This window comes from Callospermophilus lateralis, chromosome 1, assembly GCF_048772815.1.
Source record: "Callospermophilus lateralis isolate mCalLat2 chromosome 1, mCalLat2.hap1, whole genome shotgun sequence".
NCBI lineage: Eukaryota > Metazoa > Chordata > Mammalia > Rodentia > Sciuridae > Callospermophilus > Callospermophilus lateralis.
Genome location: NC_135305.1, coordinates 15614685 through 15631085, shown reverse-complemented (window position 1 = coordinate 15631085; position 16401 = coordinate 15614685). Strand labels below are relative to the sequence as shown.

At 54.8% G+C, this 16401-nt stretch overlaps 1 protein-coding gene across 1 annotated transcript; it reads left to right on the top strand.

Annotated features, from left to right (window-relative positions):
* The first annotated feature begins 760 nt into the window (after positions 1-760).
* On the top strand, positions 761-15151 carry Clec2l (C-type lectin domain family 2 member L). Its single transcript, XM_076832736.2, has 5 exons — positions 761-1355; positions 8720-8794; positions 11868-12034; positions 12627-12727; positions 14441-15151. The coding sequence occupies exons 1-5, from the start codon at positions 1157-1159 to the stop codon at positions 14550-14552; spliced, it is 654 nt and encodes a 217-aa protein (XP_076688851.1). The 5' UTR covers positions 761-1156; the 3' UTR covers positions 14553-15151.
* The last annotated feature ends 1250 nt before the right edge of the window (positions 15152-16401 follow it).

Sequence of the window (16401 nt, the reverse complement as noted above, 5' to 3'; positions counted from 1 at the left end):
GCTTAACCCCGAGAAAAGGAGGTCTGAAGGAACAGTGAGATTTGCATTTTAGGGAGCTCCTGTTATGCTGAGAGGCCAGGGGCTGGATGGGAGGGAGCAAGAGTGGAGTTTGGGATTCCAGGTAAGAGGCAGCTACTGTGAGCAGACAAGAGTCAGGACTGGCTTTGCTTTGGCTGGTAGCTGGAGGAATGGAGAGAAAACAGTCAACTAAAATTTTAAAGGAAAAATTCCTAAGAGTTGGTTCCAGGTTGCTGCAGGGAGCAGGGAAGGGGGAGTAGGCTTAGTGAACAATACAGACCCAGGTAAAATTGGGACTGGGGAGGTAAGAGGTTCAGGGTCATGGGCTGAGGCAGAGACTGAGATGACCTAGGTCTGTCCAGAAAAGAGCAGAGGCCACAGCAGGCCATGGAGGTGACCTTGACCTGGGAGTCAGTCATGGAGGACCTTAAGAAACGCCCATGACTACTTTAGTTCCAATTCCACCTACATTGGGGATGTTGTGGAAGTCTCTCAGCTTAGTAAGTGCTCAATAAATGCTAACTGAACCTACGGTGTTGCTCCCGCTGTCGCCTCACCCTGACTGTTGGTGCTCAGGAGACCCAAGTTTCTCTCAATCATCAAGAATCTGGGGGGTCACGTCACAGGGCCCCCTCTGCTTGGCATTCAGGGCGGCCCAGAAGAAAGCCCTCATCTTCCTTGTGGCCCACGACACTATCCCGGAAAGTTCATTCCCGTTTTTAGATGACAATCAAGAGGCGGGGAGGTGGAGCTAGGTTACACCGGGTCTCCTGGCCGGGGACAGCGCGCCGGCTCTGCTCTGCGGCATCCGGCCTCCTGCCCAGGGAGCGGGTGGCGGGGCTGGGGACGCGGCTGTCCCGGCTCCCGGCGCCTCCTCCCTGCGGCCACCTGGTGCGACCGCGGCTCCCGCGCCCCCTCGCTCCTCCCCCGCCGGCTCTGCGCAGGCTGCGGCGGGGCCGGGGAGGCGCGGCGCGCACGGCGGCGGCGGCGGCGACCGGCGCAGCGGCTCGGGCGCGGGGAGCCCGCTCAGCCCTCGCCCCGCCGAGCCGGCCTGGGGGGCCCGCAGGGTGCGCGGAGCGCCGAGTGCGCGTGCGGCTGCGGCCCGCACCCCGGGGCAGGAGCGCGGGCGCGGCGCGGCATGGAGCCCGCCCCGGAGCCGGTCCGTGAGCCCCCGGCGCGGACCCGGCCGCCGCCGCCCGCCGCGCGCCCCGCGCCCGCCCCCGCCGCCCCCAGGCCGCGCTCGCCCGCCGAGGCCGAGGGCCGCGGCCCCGAGGCGCTGCTGCGCCGCTCAGGCTCGGGCTACGAGGGCAGCACCAGCTGGAAGGCGGCCTTGGAGGGTAAGCGCAGCCCTCCACCCGGACCGGGACCCTGCAGTCACCTTGGCACCGCGGAGGGGAGGGCAGGGAGCGCAGCCTGGATTCCCGCGGGTGACAGGAGTCCCCGGGATTGTTCCTGGCAGGGCAGGTAGGGGCAGTGGAGCGGGAGGGGGCCGCTGGGGACCCGCTCCGTCCACAGCCTGGCCCCCGCGCCCCTGCCAATTCACTCCTTGACCTTGGGAGCAAGCCTTGTGCTCTGAGCCTTCTTCCCTCCCGCGCGGGGAGGTCCCATACTGTCCAGCCCGCTCCTGACCGACCTCTTGGGACAGTGGCCTGGCTCTGGAGTAGTGAAGCTGTCGTGGGCAGAGCCAGAAGCTCTGGGGGGTGGGAGGGGGCGCTGGTGGTAGTGGGGCCCTGTGAGGAAGGGTCTCTAGAGACGCTTCATTTCAAGGTCGCAGGTCCCACCCCCTCTTCCAGTCAGAGGGGCTCAGGGAGTGACCCCTGGCTGGCCAGAGGGTAGTAACCAAGTGGGTCATGGACGTCAAGTTCATGAGTTCTTTTAGGAAACTTGTGTTGGCTGCCGCTGGAGATGCTGCAGTTGGCAGGAGGGAGGTCTGGCCCTCCAGATCCCTCTCAGGGTGCTCCTGATACCCCTAGTCCAAGGGCCAAGGAGGAACTGGGCAGCATGAACCAGGAAGGGTGAGTCGGAAAAGGAGGGTTCCCTGGCATAGGTGACCTCTTAGAGGGTCTGGAGAGGACAGGGAAGGGGGCACTGGGTTTAAGGAGTGGCAAGTTCAGGGGCTGGTGGCAGGAGCTAGCCGGGTGTGGAGAACTGAGCCCCAGAACTTGGACCCTGGCCAGTGAGGTGAGGACCCTGAAGGGCCAGGTGGGAAGGGCTGCTAGGTCTTGCCAAGGAGTTTGGCTTTGGTTCTGAAGCAGTGGTTGAGGGGTTGCCCTGGTGGGTTTCCTTTTGGAAGACTGCAGGTGGCCCTGAGGGTGGGACCCAGCCAGGTTTGAGGTGAGCAGGGAGGGGCTGTGGTGAGTGGGGATAGAGCCAGCACTGTGCACAGGCAGGTTGTGGGGCTGCTGAGCTACGAGTGCATGTGGAAGGCTATGGGCAGGGCCCGGGGACTCTCTGTGGAGGGCCATGCAGACCTGGAGGGGAAGCCTGATGGTGGTTAGGGACAAAGGAGCAAAGGTGTCATGTGCCCAAGTGGGAAGGCCAGTACAGGGGCGCACTGGACTGGGAAGGGCTGGGTAGAATGATGGTATCACTCTTTGACATGGGTCTCCTGGTTGTTGGATTGGCCCTGTGACCCAAGCTTCCCTCCCACCCAAGGTATTTCTTTTGTACTGGGATTGAACCCAGGGATGCTTAGCCACCGAGCACATCCCCAGCCCTGTTTTGTATTTTCTTTAGAGACAGGGCCTCACTGAGTTGCTTAGTGCCTTGCTAAGTTGCTAAGGCTGGCTTTGAACTTGTGGTCCTCCTGCCTCAGCCTCCCCAGCCGCTGGGATCACAGGTGTGCACCACTGTGCCCGGCTGGGTTTTCTTGAAGTTGCTTCTTCCCTTCTCCGTATTTCTTGGTTCATCCTCTTGTAAGCATCTCTGAAGGTTCCACCTGCCTAGCCTTAACCCCAACCCCCATTGGGTGTGGTAATTTCAGGGGTGGTGTGGCCTCTTTTAGCGCCTCCTGCTGGCTGATTCCCATTGCGCTTCCCACCCTGACCCTGATGCTGGCCCCTTGTGCTGCCTACTGCCCACTCTGGGGGCTGAACCCGGCAGGTCACTGAAGGAGAGACGGCACCCTGGGCAGAGGTTGTCTGTGGGCTGGGGTCCCGGCCACTCCTGTGCTTGGCATCTACCATTGGTGCAGCCTTCTCTTGGCTGTCCTGGCCCATTTCCCTACTGGCCTTGTCTGTGACTCATGCCTGTGTCCCCAGACCTCCCAGGGTGCACCCTGGAGCAGTTCCATCCTTGGGAGCCGGGGCACTTGGGTGTTCCATATCTCATCCTATTGCCTCTCTCTACAGGACTTCTAGGTCTGGAATCTGAGTCCCTGCCAGGGACCCCTCTCTGCTGGTCCCCTGAAGGTCTCCTGGGTGTTTCTTGGGTACTCCCCTTCTCCTGTCAGAAGGGGTGGCTGGCAGGGTAGGGCTGTCCTCTCCAGGGGTCAGCCATGTTGGCCCAGCGCTGGCCTTTCCACTGTTTTCTACAGTCCCTCATCCTGTCTGCAATGTCCAGGCACCGTTATGCACATCCCGCCCTCACAGAGACCCTGGACAGGGGCAGAGACGGAGTGGTGAGGTACAAAGAGCCCTCTGTCCAGAAATCTAGAGCCAGGCACTTCCATCACCACGGGCTGGCAGGCTTTTGGTTTTCAAACTTATTTGAGCCTCGTTTTCCTCATCTGCTGAGTGTGGTTCTGTTACAATGAACCCTGTCCCCAGCTTCCTGGATGTGGCACCCTCAATGGGAGAACCCAGGGAATGTGGGTGACCTGCTGTCATCTGAAATCCTTTGACACTAGTCTGCCAACTTTGAGTCTGCTGTAGTTCACATAGGGACACACTATGGTTGGGATGTGGGACCCAGGGGTTTTGTAGACTCTGCTCAGCTAAATGTATGTTTGGAGAGAAAGAGGAGACTCTTTGTTTTGTTTTGTTTTAGGAATTGAACCCAAGGGTGCTCTACCACTGAGCTACTTCCCCAGCCCCTTTTATTTTTTTGAAACAGGGTCTTGCTAAGTTGCCGGGGCTGGCCTCAAACTTGTGATCCTCCTGCCTCAGCCTCCTGTGTCACTGGGATTATAGGCATGTGTCACTGCACCTGGCTAAGGGGAGTTTCTTGATTTGGCCAGGCCGAGCCCCCCAGAGGCACCTGTGCTCTGCAATTACTGTGGGCCAAATGTTTATTAAGTACCTGCTGTGTGCTGGACCCTGTCCTGGGGCTTTGAAATAATCACCACATTTAATCCTTCCCTCTGCCCTTGAGGGGTGTTGGTGGGCACTGTCTCTATTTTATAGGTGAGGACATGGAGACTGAGAGTCTAAGTGTCCTGCCCAAGGACAGACCTTGGTACACAGGAAACTCCCGTGGGGTTTGCCTCTGACGTGGAAGCTCTTACCCTGTCCTATGTGACCGAGGACTCAGGCGCGGAGAGGCTAATTGGAGATAATCAAATTGCGCTTGCTGGGCACATGGCGCTGTTCCCCTTGCTCCTCAGACAAACCTGCCACTCCAGGGCATGCTGCTTTTCCTCCTCAAGGATTAAGTGAATTATAGAGCTGCTTCAGCCAGAAAGCCAAGGTGGGAGCCCTGATCTTGAAGACTCCATAGACGAACTCTCAGTTTTACAAATAGAAAAGCAGACAAAGTGCCCTGGGTCCAGGCTGCTCTCCCAGTGGATACAGCCCTCGCCTTCCACCGCAGCTCAAGCGAGACGCTGGACAAGGTGACCCAGAGCTCCTGCCTGGATTCTGGAAACACCAGGAGGGGTGGAGATATTTCTGGCATTGGGGGCAAAGTGGCCTGGGGTGAGGGAGAGGGGACACAGTGATTCTGCATAACTCAGGCTATGGATTTTTCAGTGCGCACCAATTCTGAATTTTTAATGTTGAAAGTTTCTCGATGAGGCCTAAACCCACAACTTCCTGGTCAAAACCACATAGATACATTTAGCAAAACCTCTTAAAAAATTACCAAGCTCCATATTTGATAGTTTTTAATATGCAAGATTTTTCTGGCCAGGCTGCACCCTGGTGGCTTAGAGACGTCAGCCTTGGGCCTTTTTTGAGATGCAGGCGTGAGGATGATGGGAGCGTGGTCTGAGTCGAGGAGCCAGATTTTTTCAGCGGTTCCTTCTAATATTAGGCTAAATCCTACACAGTCGGAAACCTGAACAGACCCGTGAGCTCCAGCTCAGTGCATAGTGCTCTAGTGCAGAGTAGGAATGATTTCTGAATTAGACATTGAATTGAGTTCCCACCAGAAGAGAGACGTTGAGGTCCCAAGCCCCACACTTGGAGTGTGACCTTGTATGGAAATATAGTCCTGGCAGACTATGTATTAATTAAGGTCAGACTGGAGTTGGGTGGGCCCTAATCCAACATGACCTGTGTCCTTAGAGAAGTCAGAGACGCACAGGGGGAGCCCATGTGACCTCAAAGACAGAGGCTGTATGGATGCAGCTGCAGGCCAAGGAGTTTGAGGACTTTGGGCAAACCACCAGGAGCTAGGATGAGGCAAGGGAGGATTCTCTACAGATTTCAGAGGGAGCATGGTCACAGAGACACCCCAACTTTTAGCTTATGGCTCCCAGAACTATGAGAGTGTGCACTGATGTTTTGAAGCCCCAGACTGTATATTTTGCTAAGGCAGCCCCAGAAAACCAATATAATGAGAAAACCCACACAGTGTGTCCAGCCACACTGGTGTCCTTGGGGAGAGCGGACAGTAAACAGTGTGTTGGGGCTGCTGTGTGTCCTCCCTACTCATAGTGCAGTGGTGCAGAGCTAGCCCCCTATAGGAGTGAAGAGGCCCCCCAATCCTGGTATGGTGGAGATGCATGCGCACACCCCCCTGTCCCGCCAAGTTCCCACCCACTAGGCTGGATTTAAGGCTGACCTGGGGTCTTGTCATTCAGTGTAGCTACGTCCCCTCGTGTTTTCTGAGTCCCAGTGGTGTTGCTCTGGAACATGCAAGGTAATGACCAAGTCCTATTTTAGGGAATCCAAGGAGGACTTGGACTTGGACTTGGACTTGGTAAGGATGTGATCCTGGACTGGGGAAACTGCTCAGTTGGGAGAGGGCTTGCCTCACACACACAAGGCCCTGGGTTCAACTGCCAGCACCACACACAAAAAAGGATTCCGTCCTTACCCCAAAGAAGCCCAGGACTGATCATCACATCGTAGGGATGGCAATGGATCACAGTGACCTAGAGTGTACCAAGCCAGGCACAGCACTAAGCATTGTATGGCTGTCCTTTGGTATCCATAGCGGCTTGGTTCTATGAAGCCCCTGGGATGCCCAAATCCAAGTCCCTTTTGTGAAATGGTGCAGTATTTGCACAGAACCTGAAGACCTCGTCCTGTGGGTTTTAAGTCGTCTCTAGATTGTGTAAGATAGTTGCACTATATGGTTAGGGAGTGATGACAAGAAACTAAGGCCTGTCCATAGTCAGTACAGAGGTGATTTTTTTTCTGAATGAGTATTTCAGTCTGTAGTTGGTTGAATCCACAGAGGTGGAGCCTGGGGAGCTGACTGCTCACTGACTTTATGTATGATCCCAAGAGGCAGGCGCCCTCGTGACCTCATTTTAAAGACGGAGAGAAGCAAAATAGAGGCTGAGTAACTTTGCCTTGCGCACACATCCAGAGAGGAACACAGTGGATCTGAACCCAGGCAAGGTGGTGTCGGATGCCGCATTCTCACCCTTAGTGTGTGGGGGCTCCAGTCCCCACATCAGAGAAAGAGGGGAGACCAAGGATGAATCAGGGTGCTCACCACAATGACATCCCGCAGCCCCAAGGGACGCAGCCTGTGCCACTCATCACCGAGGAGAGGACAGTGAGGCAGAGACTAAAGAGCCTTGTCCTCCAGGGCAGGTGGGGCCTCTGCCAGAGCCCCCACCCTCACTCCTGCTGGAGGCCTGTGGAGAGCCTTGGAGGAGCCCGAAGCCTTGCCCGCTCGTCCAGATGGCAGCTGAACACCTTACTCCTGCTCCTTCCCCCTAGAAGCCCTTAATGCAACAGCAAAGGGACATTTAAAGGCCACACTCAGCAAGGACAGGAGAGAAGACCAGGGCAACACAACTGGGAGCTTGGGGGCAGATGGGTGTGACTAATGCCAGCCCAGTTGAGAAGGCCCAGAAAGCAGGGGACCCCCTGAGTCCCATGTGAGGGCCCCAGGGCTCAGGGAAGGGGCTGTGGAGGCAGATGGGGCTGAGAATAGGACTGGTGGACCACGGCTTTGAGGAGGAGTTCAGTCCCATTCACACGGCCTCTCCCCAGCCCTGGTAGGAACCCAAGGTAGAATCTCTCAAGAAAGAGGCCCTCTGAACAGAACTGCCACACTGAGAACAGCAAGGTGCTGGGGACAGGCTCCCGCCTCCTTGGGAGGATCCCCAGCCAAGCCTACACCCTCTAGGACAGAAAACAGGAGGCGTCTCCAGGAACTCTGACCCACTCAAGAGGAAAATTCCCAGGAGCTTGGCAGTTATTCCTGAGGGTCAGCCCAGCCAGATCCCTCTGCCCATCCCACAGTTACCAAGACCCTGCAGAGACTCTGAGGCTTCAGGGAACTCAGTCTTTCTATCTTGATCATGAATAAATAGCCAAGGATCTCAGCCATTGTAGGAAATTACAAATGAGCAAGGAATTATCAATTTGGAAGAAACAGAGATTGAACCCCGCCCCCCACACCAACTATCAGTAATAGCTTCAGACAAGAGATAAGTGAAACTACTGCCTCATTAAAATAGAAAAGTAGGATGTCTTCAGAGGGGATAGTCACAGAACAACACCAACAGAACAAAAAAAATCCTTGAAAATCAAACATACAATCACCAAAACGAAAAGTTCAGTAGAAGAGTAGGAAGATGAGTTGAGAAGATCTTCCAGGAAATAGAACAAAAGGTAAAGAGATAGAGAATAAGGGTGGGGGAAAAGGAGACACTGGAGAGCCAGTCCAAGAGATCCAACATTTGAATAATATGATCTCCAGGAAGGAATGAAAAATGGAGGAGAGGAAATCATCAATGACATAATTAAAGAAAATTTCCTGGGACTGAAGGACTCAACCCAGATTTAAAGAGCCTTTTGACTAAACAGAATAAACTTCTGACACATCCTTCAACACATCTACAACTAAAAATATTTTAAAAAATGCATGTCTAAAGCCTAAAAGGTTTCTTTGTTAACTACAAAAACTACATAAAAATGGTAAGCGATAACAATAACAGAAAAAGAGAACCTAGTGCATCAGGGAGAGCGCAGATGGTGGCAGGGTTCCCCGTGCAGGGGAGGAGGAGGAGGATCTCAGGGGCAGAGACGCCACTGCAGACTCTGAGGGCCTGGGGGTTTTGTGAGGAGCCTGTTTGGCTGAGATCTGGGTCAGGGGAGAGAAGCAGCAGAAGATTCAAGTTTGGGAAGCTCTGGCTGCGGCAGGAGTGTGGGCAGCGGGGAGCCCGGCAGGGCCTTTGAGCGGGGGAATGGTGGGTGGGACTGGGTCAGTGGCCCTCAGTCTGGGGGCGTGGGAATCACTTGGTGCTGCTCAGGGCCCGGGCTGCTGGCGTTGCCCTCCGATTCTGTCAGGCCCCGGGCCTGCTGGGGGGTTGGTGTTGGGCGGGTGGTGGGTCTTGACTCCTTTCTCTCCTCCTCAGACACCACCACGCGGCTTCTGCTGGGGGCCATCGCGGTCCTTCTGTTCGCCATCCTGGTGGTGATGAGCATCCTGGGTAAGCACGCATGTCAGAGCGCCTGTAATTCGGCTCTACTCCACATAGGTAGAGAGGGTCCTGACGCCGGGAATTCTGGGGCGAGGGGACAAAGCAGATCAACCGTACAGTGTTGGCTAAGACTGCACGCGTGGGCTGCGCGTGTCCTCTTTACTCAGCCAGGTGTGGGAGGTAGAGATGTTACTTAGGTATTATTGTATCAATGCTCCGAGAACTCTGAGCAAATGTGGGGTAGTGTAGGCAGGCAGTGATCCTGGAGGAGATGCTTGTGATATATGTAAGGGACTTTATATGTCACATTCATTCAATAACATTTGTTGAGCCTTGTTTCATGTTAGACCCTCGACTAGGTGCTAGGAAAAGAGAGAGAGAGAGAGAGAGAGAGAGAGAGAGAGAGAGAGAGAGAGAGAGAGAGATGAGCATGACAGTCTGACATCTGTCCAGGGCTAAGTGCAGCAGTGAGAGGTCTGCTGCCCATAGCTTTCCAGAGCAGGAAACGGTGCTGGACCATGAAGAATTAATAGGAATTTCCTAGAGTCCAAGAGGCAGAGAATGTTTGGGAGGGAAAAAGTTTCCTTCTACTCTGTTATGTTCAGTACCTGGGGACATGCAACAACAGATTAACAGGAGGAAAGATAAGCTTTTTTGTAATATTTCCATGCCCGGAAGTTCAAGGAACGAAACTTCAAGAAGTGGTTAGACTCAGAGGCTTATATATCCTTTTCACAGAATAAAGGAATTTGAACTTAAAGGGATGATAAATTATGGCGAAGTGGAAATTATGGGAGAACTAATAGAAAATGAAGGTTATTTTTGTAAGGTCTCTGTGTGTAACCTCATCTCGGTATTTGATGATATGAGTTGTACTTTTCTCCCTGGCTTGGGATGGGAGGTGTATGTGTTTTTTTTTTTTTTTTTTTTTTTTTGTGTGTGTGTGAGAGAGAGAGAGAGAGAGAGAGAGAGAGGGAGAGAGAGAAAGGGTGGGGGAGAGAGAAGTGAGAGAGAACCTTTCACAAGGGAAATGTATGCCCTGCTTTTAGGCAGTGGAGGGCAGAGAACTCTTTCTGTACCTGTTAATCTGTAGTTACCTCCAGTACAGAATGATTCTTAAGCTCAAGTGTTTTAGGGTGGTACATACTGGACCCCATCGAGGGAAGAGAACATTCTAAGGGGGAGAAGCCTGAGAAACATGGAGTGTCCTGTAGGACTGAAAAGGTCAAAGAAATAAAAAAAAGAGTGGGTGAGGTTCTGTGAGCAGGGAATTTGACTATATTTTAAATTTTTATTTAAACATTTTTTTAGTTGTAGTTGGACACAATATTTTTATTTTACTTATTTATTTTTATGTATTGCCCAGGATTGAACCCAGTGCCTCACATGTGCTAGGCAAGCACTCTACTGAGCCCCAGCCCCAGCCCTGAATTTGGCTATTCTTGAGGGTTTGAAGTCAAATGTGTTGTGGCTTCTGTAGGGTATGCAGGAGTGATTTCCGTGCTCCTGTCTTTAATTTTTGGGAAGTGCTGTAAGACCAGGGATAGACTCCTTAAAACGGGGAAAGGTCCACCAATGATTTCCATCCCTGCCAAATCCTCCCCTATATATTACACAATAGGAGAAGGGTCGAGAGCATTAGGAATAGATACAGTGGTCACCAGCAACAGCTTGGATTTACCTAGAATAATTACTGCAAATTAAACCTTTCCTTTTTATCCTGTTGCTGGGTGGGGGGTCAGGACACTGTGTGGCCATCACATAGGATGATTTCCGTGAAGCACCAGAGTCTCTCAGCAGATTCTGAGGGGAATGATTGAAAGATAGCACCTCAGGCCCTCGCTCCTAAGTGGACTTGCAACTCATTGAACAGGCAGACCCAGGGAGGGCCACCAATTAGTCAGTGTCCACATGGCTGTGGCCCCTGGGGGTAAAATATTAAGATTAAAATTTACCTTTATGAACTCAAATGATGAATGTAATAAAGGGGAAGAAGTAAATATAAGTTTTTGGATTGGATTTTAAAGGTGATATACACGTTTTGAACACTGGGTGGCCTGACTTGGAAACAGGTGCTCCCCAAACAATCTAGCAAGGAGGCCCTCTGCTAGTTTGATGGGGACACTAAGCTTCCTTCCCAGAAAAGTGCTCATCTGCAGGGTCCACTCACTGAGGCCTCTGCAGATGCAGGGCATGGTAACTGGAAACTGGTGAGGCCACTGTACTCCTGTGTCCTGGTGGCAGGTTTCAGTGGTGATGTGGGGACACTGCAGTTCAGGTGGGGTGAGGAGCTGTCCTGCTGGGAGGAGAGGGCATCTATGAGAGCCAGATGCAGGGGAGGATGATGTCCCCTTCAAGCAGGAGAAGATGGAATGGTCTCTTTTGGTCACCCCAGAGGGCAGAGCCTGGACTTGTAGGTCCTAGGTTTAGGTCACAGGAGGGCAGGCCTAGGCTCAGTATTTAAAAAGAACTTTCGGGGCTGGGGATGTGGCTCAAGGGGTAGAGCGCTGACCTGGCATGCGTGCGGCCCGGGTTCGATCCTCAGCACCACATACAAACAAAGATGTTGTGTCCACCGAAAACTAAAAAGTAAATATTAAAAAAATTCTCTCTCTCTCTCTCTCACTCTAAAAAATAAAAAAAAAAAACTTTCTAGTAGGTCAGGGGTGGACACAACTGCTTTGCTAGATAATGAGGGGCTGAGGGGTTAAGGAAAGTGGGGTTAAGGAAACCATCCTGCAGATGGTCCTATGCTGGCTGCAGAGAGAGGAGAGGCGCTTCTGGGTCTTTTCCCAGGCTGAGTTTCTGGGATTCTGTGCTTCTGGGAACTGGGAGAGAGGAGAGCCTACCCAGGGGCTAAGCTGATGTCACCACCCCTGGGGGTAATGCGCTGGCCACCTTCCCCAGATCCTCTTCTTATACTTTGAGCCACTGACCTGTCACCTCCAGGCACTGTGACATCCAGGGTGTCTCTGAAGGGTTCCAAAATCAAGGTGGAGGGGTGGGCAGTGAAGTGGGCTTCCTAGGGGTCAGGTGGTGGCCAGGTATGATGGCATGTGCCAACCCGCCCTCTGCCCTGCAGCTTCCAAGGGCTGTATCAAGTGCGAGGCACCCTGTCCCGAGGACTGGCTGCTCTATGGAAGAAAGTGCTACTTCTTCTCGGAGGAGCCGAGGGACTGGAACACGGGCAGACAGTACTGCCACACCCACGAGGCCGCGCTGGCCGTCATTCAGAGCCAGAAGGAGCTGGTGAGTGCTGTGGGGTCAAAGGGAGGGACCCCAGGGCCCCAACCTGGCTGTAAGGGGAGACCAACACCCAAGCGCACAGTGTCCTCTGACTGTCCCCAGGCCACCCAGACACTGCACAGCCACAGGGATGCAGGCGAGAATCACCGGGATCTGAACAGGTCCCACCCCCACTGTCAAGGCTACTTACTCTGAATGGTTGAGCTGGTTGGTTGAGCTAAACTCAGTATCATAAAGCACAAGAATCACAATGACAGACACTTGGGAAATGTAAAAACGCACCGCCAATCTACTGCTCCAAGTCAGGACAAGCTCTTAACTTAACACCCCAACAGCTTCATCAGTAGGAACACGGAAGAAACAGAACCCGTGAACTTCTTGGTGGCCTGGGGTTCTGGACCACGGGGTCAGGCATGCGCTTCCTGGCCCCTCGGGCACTGCCGGCACGTGCCCTGCAGCCGGGAGCTCCCCAACCCTGGCTGATGCCCCTGCAGGACCCGTACAGGAGCCAGGGTTTCTCGGCCCAGGTTTGTCGCAGGGCGAGCCCCAGCCGGGAGACTGCACCTGACGCCCAGCTTTCCTTCTCCTTTTGCAGGAATTTATGTTCAAGTTCACGCGGAGGGAGCCCTGGATTGGCCTGCGCAGAGTTGGCGATGAATTCCACTGGGTCAACGGGGACCCCTTTGACCCCGACACGTGAGCTGGGACTTCATCTTCTAGAAGACCAGGGAGCTTAACGGGGACGCCCTAAGCCCCAGATCCCACCTTGTGAGAAAGTCACAGTGTTTCCTGGGAGCTAGAGATAGAGTCCCGGGCCGAGACCGTCCATGAAAACCGCTACCCTTCTCCTTCCCTGCGGTCCAGCCTCATCTGGTGACCCTGTCCACAAGGCCATCAGAGCTTCGGGCGTCTGGCCAGCCTCAATGTCTGTGCCCCGCCCGTGGCACGCCCCTCAGTATGGCTCGGCCCACCCTGTTCAGCCACAGGGGGAGTGGGAAGGGTAGGCGTGCCCTGGACCTCCTCCTTGGGCCAGAACTTAGTCATATGACCGCACCCTGCCACAAGGTAGGGTGGGAGGCGGAATCCCAGTTCTGGGCCACAGCCTGTTGCGCATGCGCTCACTGTGGAAGAAAGGGCATCTGACGGCAGTTACTCTGACGGCAGAGTCTCAGGCTCAGGCCTTCCCATGGTGGCAGCGTGTGCAGCCGTGGGTCGACGGGTGTGGCCCACGTAGTGTGGACCTAGGGGTGTGGTGCCACGCACGCTGGCTGATGTGGGATGATGGTGGCAGCGTGGGGTGGTAACAGGGTGGTGATAGTGTAGATACGTGGGGGACCAGTCTGGGCTCAGGGACACGTGGGGAGGACATGGAGGGTAATGGGAACCTGGGCTCCTAGTCTAGACTCTGCAGTGTGCACAGCTGCTAACCTGATGATGATGGCATCTGAGGGTCCCAGGACAGGAGCTAATGCAGAAGGGTAGAGAGGCCCTCAGACCCTCCTGGGAGCCAGAGCTGGTGATGAGCCATCCTCCCCCCCGGAGCTGGCTTAGGGCACAACAGTTCCGGCAACCTTCAAGGGTGCGGGGCTTGGGGACAGCCTTCCCCTTCGCTCCCTCTTGACCCCTGTGCTTTTCAGCATCACCCCGTCTTGGTCCTCAGTGCCTCTTCATTTCTCAACTCAGAGCTTGGGAAACCCCTAAAGGCTGGGGACACAGAAGGGCTGAGTACCTGGCAAGGACCTCATCCTCTGGGCTCTTTTGATGTCCTCTCTTGTGGGAGCCCAGATGCCAGGGATCAGAAATCTGGGTGGACAAATGAGGTTCTCTTGACATGCACAGGTCCACTCACGGCGTCAGTAAATTCCTGTGTTATAGTTCAGCAGTCTGATATTACTGGGGTTGTCCAGATCTGCCCCTGACCTGTGAGGAGAGTTTAATTCATCCTGCCTCTGCTGAGCTCTTGCCGTGGGCTAGACACCAGGCACCTTCGGGACCCAAGATGAGAGCTGCACAGCCCCTGCTGTACAGAAGCTGGAAGCTCAGGCATTAGTGGTGATAGACACAATCCCCTGAGGCTCTGAGGAGTGCTGCTCTGGGGTGCAGGCAGGGAGGGTGGAGGGTGGTCCTGAGCTGGGGACTTTGGAGCACAGGACATGGAGCTGACCCTGGAAGGACGTGGAAGCAAGATGGGGAAGGGCAGGGTGAGGCCAGCAGTGCCCGGGAAGCCTTGGGTGGCCAGAGCCCAGGGTGGCGAGACAGTGGGAGGCCAGGTTTGACAGGTGGTCTGGGCTGGCTGTCCTGGAAGATGCTCCCAGTGATGGAGTGGGCAGGCGGGCTGTGGGGCCTCTCTGCCACTGGAGACGGGCTTCATGGGCCAATTGTGAGTGCTCGTTTCTTCTCTGGCCACAGGTTTACCATCTCTGGCCCAGGGGAGTGTGTCTTCGTGGAGCCCACCAGGCTGGTGTCCACCGAGTGTCTGATGACCCGGCCCTGGGTGTGCAGCAAGATGGCCTATACTTGAGGACGGTCAGGACAGAGGCGGCCCCTCTACCCAGGGCCAGGGGAGGCGACGGCTCCAAGACCTGCCTCGAGTGGGAGCCACCTGCCTCCTCCCAGCGGCCGCAGTAGAGAGGGCAGTCTCTGCCTTCCACCCCTCAGGCTCCACCCTCTCGGCCCCTGGATCTGGTTTCCGTTGTCCCCAGGCAGGTCCTGTGGCTCAGCAGTTAACCCGGTATGCTAAGTAGAGTAGCCATCTCTCCACCTTACACACGCACACATGCACATGCACACGCACACAACACAGCCCCTTCTCAGTGGCCTGTCCTTAGTCCTGTCACAAGCCCTTCACTGGCCCCATCTGGAACATTCCCTCCTTGCTGCAGCCCTGGTACTCTGGGGAAGGCTGGGGGCTGGCACAGACGGTGGCCCCTCCCTGGTGGCTTCTCTCCAGGTAGCTGGGGGAGGAGGCAGGCGAGTTCTCCCTGTCACCTTGGCCAGCCCAGGGCCCTGAGGCTCCTGCACCTGCCCTCTTTGCCTCCCCGGGGTCCTCAGGCTGGGCCCCTGCTGTGCCGTGGTGCTGTTGTATGGTCACTAATGGAATAAAGAGATGACTGATGTCCAGAGGGGTCCACTGCCATTTGTTCTAGGGTCATAGCTTAGGGTGGGGGAAGCAGAGGGGTACAGTCGGCTGGGGCTACCACAGAGATGTACTTGCTCTAGTGTGGCAGGTGGTGGTGTGTAGGAGCGAGGATGGAAACCGCATATGCACACAGACACACTGTTCTCAGTCTTGTCCAGGCTGCATGTCACACACTTTATGACCTCAGGGCCTCTTTTAATTTGGGAGGCTGTGAAGTCATTCTTAGCTGTGTGAGGAGTGTGCTCCATTCTGTCTTCCTCATTATTATTCAGTGCAATGTGACAAATGTTTACACACCTCCCATATGCCAGAAGATCCACAGCCTCATCCCCCAAGGGAGCAGAGAAAACAGCTCAGAAAGCACTAGAGTGTTCTAGAACACTATAAAGGGGTAGTTTATTCTGCCTTGGGAGAGGACAGTGATGTGAATGGGAGGATTAGGTGATGGTCACTGAGGGCTGAGTTAGAGCTTGCCTGAGGCCTCTGGCCTCCTCCTGGACACCCTCTTGGTCTCTCTGAGAGGAAGCAGGCCTGTGGAGGCTCTGAGAGTTCCCCTGTACCCCACATCAGAGGCCTTGGCTCAAGCCACAGTGTAACCTGGGCTCCCTGACCTCCTGCGGAGCCCCCAGCTGCCTGCCTGGGAGCCTCGTGCTGGCCTTTGGGTCCTGGCCCATTTTCAGAAAATAGCTCTGAGGGAACCAGGTCCTGCTGTGCTCTGCCCAGTCCTTTCACTGACAAAGCTGCCATCTTGGTTTTGCTGACTTTTCTACATACTCTCCAGGCATTTTGTCAAACAGATGTGGTTTGTGGCTTCATGCCTATCTTTGCTGGGGAGCCAAGAATTTGGGGGATCCCTTCTCCTCCATGAGTAGGGAAGCATGTTGCAGGGCTGGAGTTTGAGGAACTGGTGGGGTCTCACCGCCACCTGTGCTCAGTCCTGTCCAGGGTGTGTTTGCCCTGTGTCCACCCTCCAAGACAATAGGCTCAAGGTCCTCAGAACCCTGCTTTACTCAGGTCCCTCATGAGTTCTTGCAGAAATGCACCTCAGGCAAGGAGATGCTGCCCGGGGTTAATCTGCTGTCTTGCAGGGCCCCAGACAAGGAGCTGCAGAATGGTGGACCCACGGGCCTTCAGAACCCTGCCTTCATTCTGCCTGTGGGCTGGGGATGGGGTGGGCAATGTCAGAACAGGGAACATTCACATCTTATTTCTTCTTAAACATGCAAATCCT

What these genes read in the sequence shown, in the direction of transcription:
- Clec2l (XM_076832736.2), top strand. Translation starts at nt 1,157, where the DNA reads ATGGAGCCCGCCCCGGAGCCGGTCCGTGAGCCCCCGGCGCGGACCCGG. An exon ending in TTCAGAGCCAGAAGGAGCTG is followed by an intron (nt 12,035 to 12,626) that starts GTGAGTGCTGTG and finishes CTCCTTTTGCAG; the next exon opens with GAATTTATGTTCAAGTTCAC. An exon ending in GACCCCTTTGACCCCGACAC is followed by an intron (nt 12,728 to 14,440) that starts GTGAGCTGGGAC and finishes CTCTGGCCACAG; the next exon opens with GTTTACCATCTCTGGCCCAG.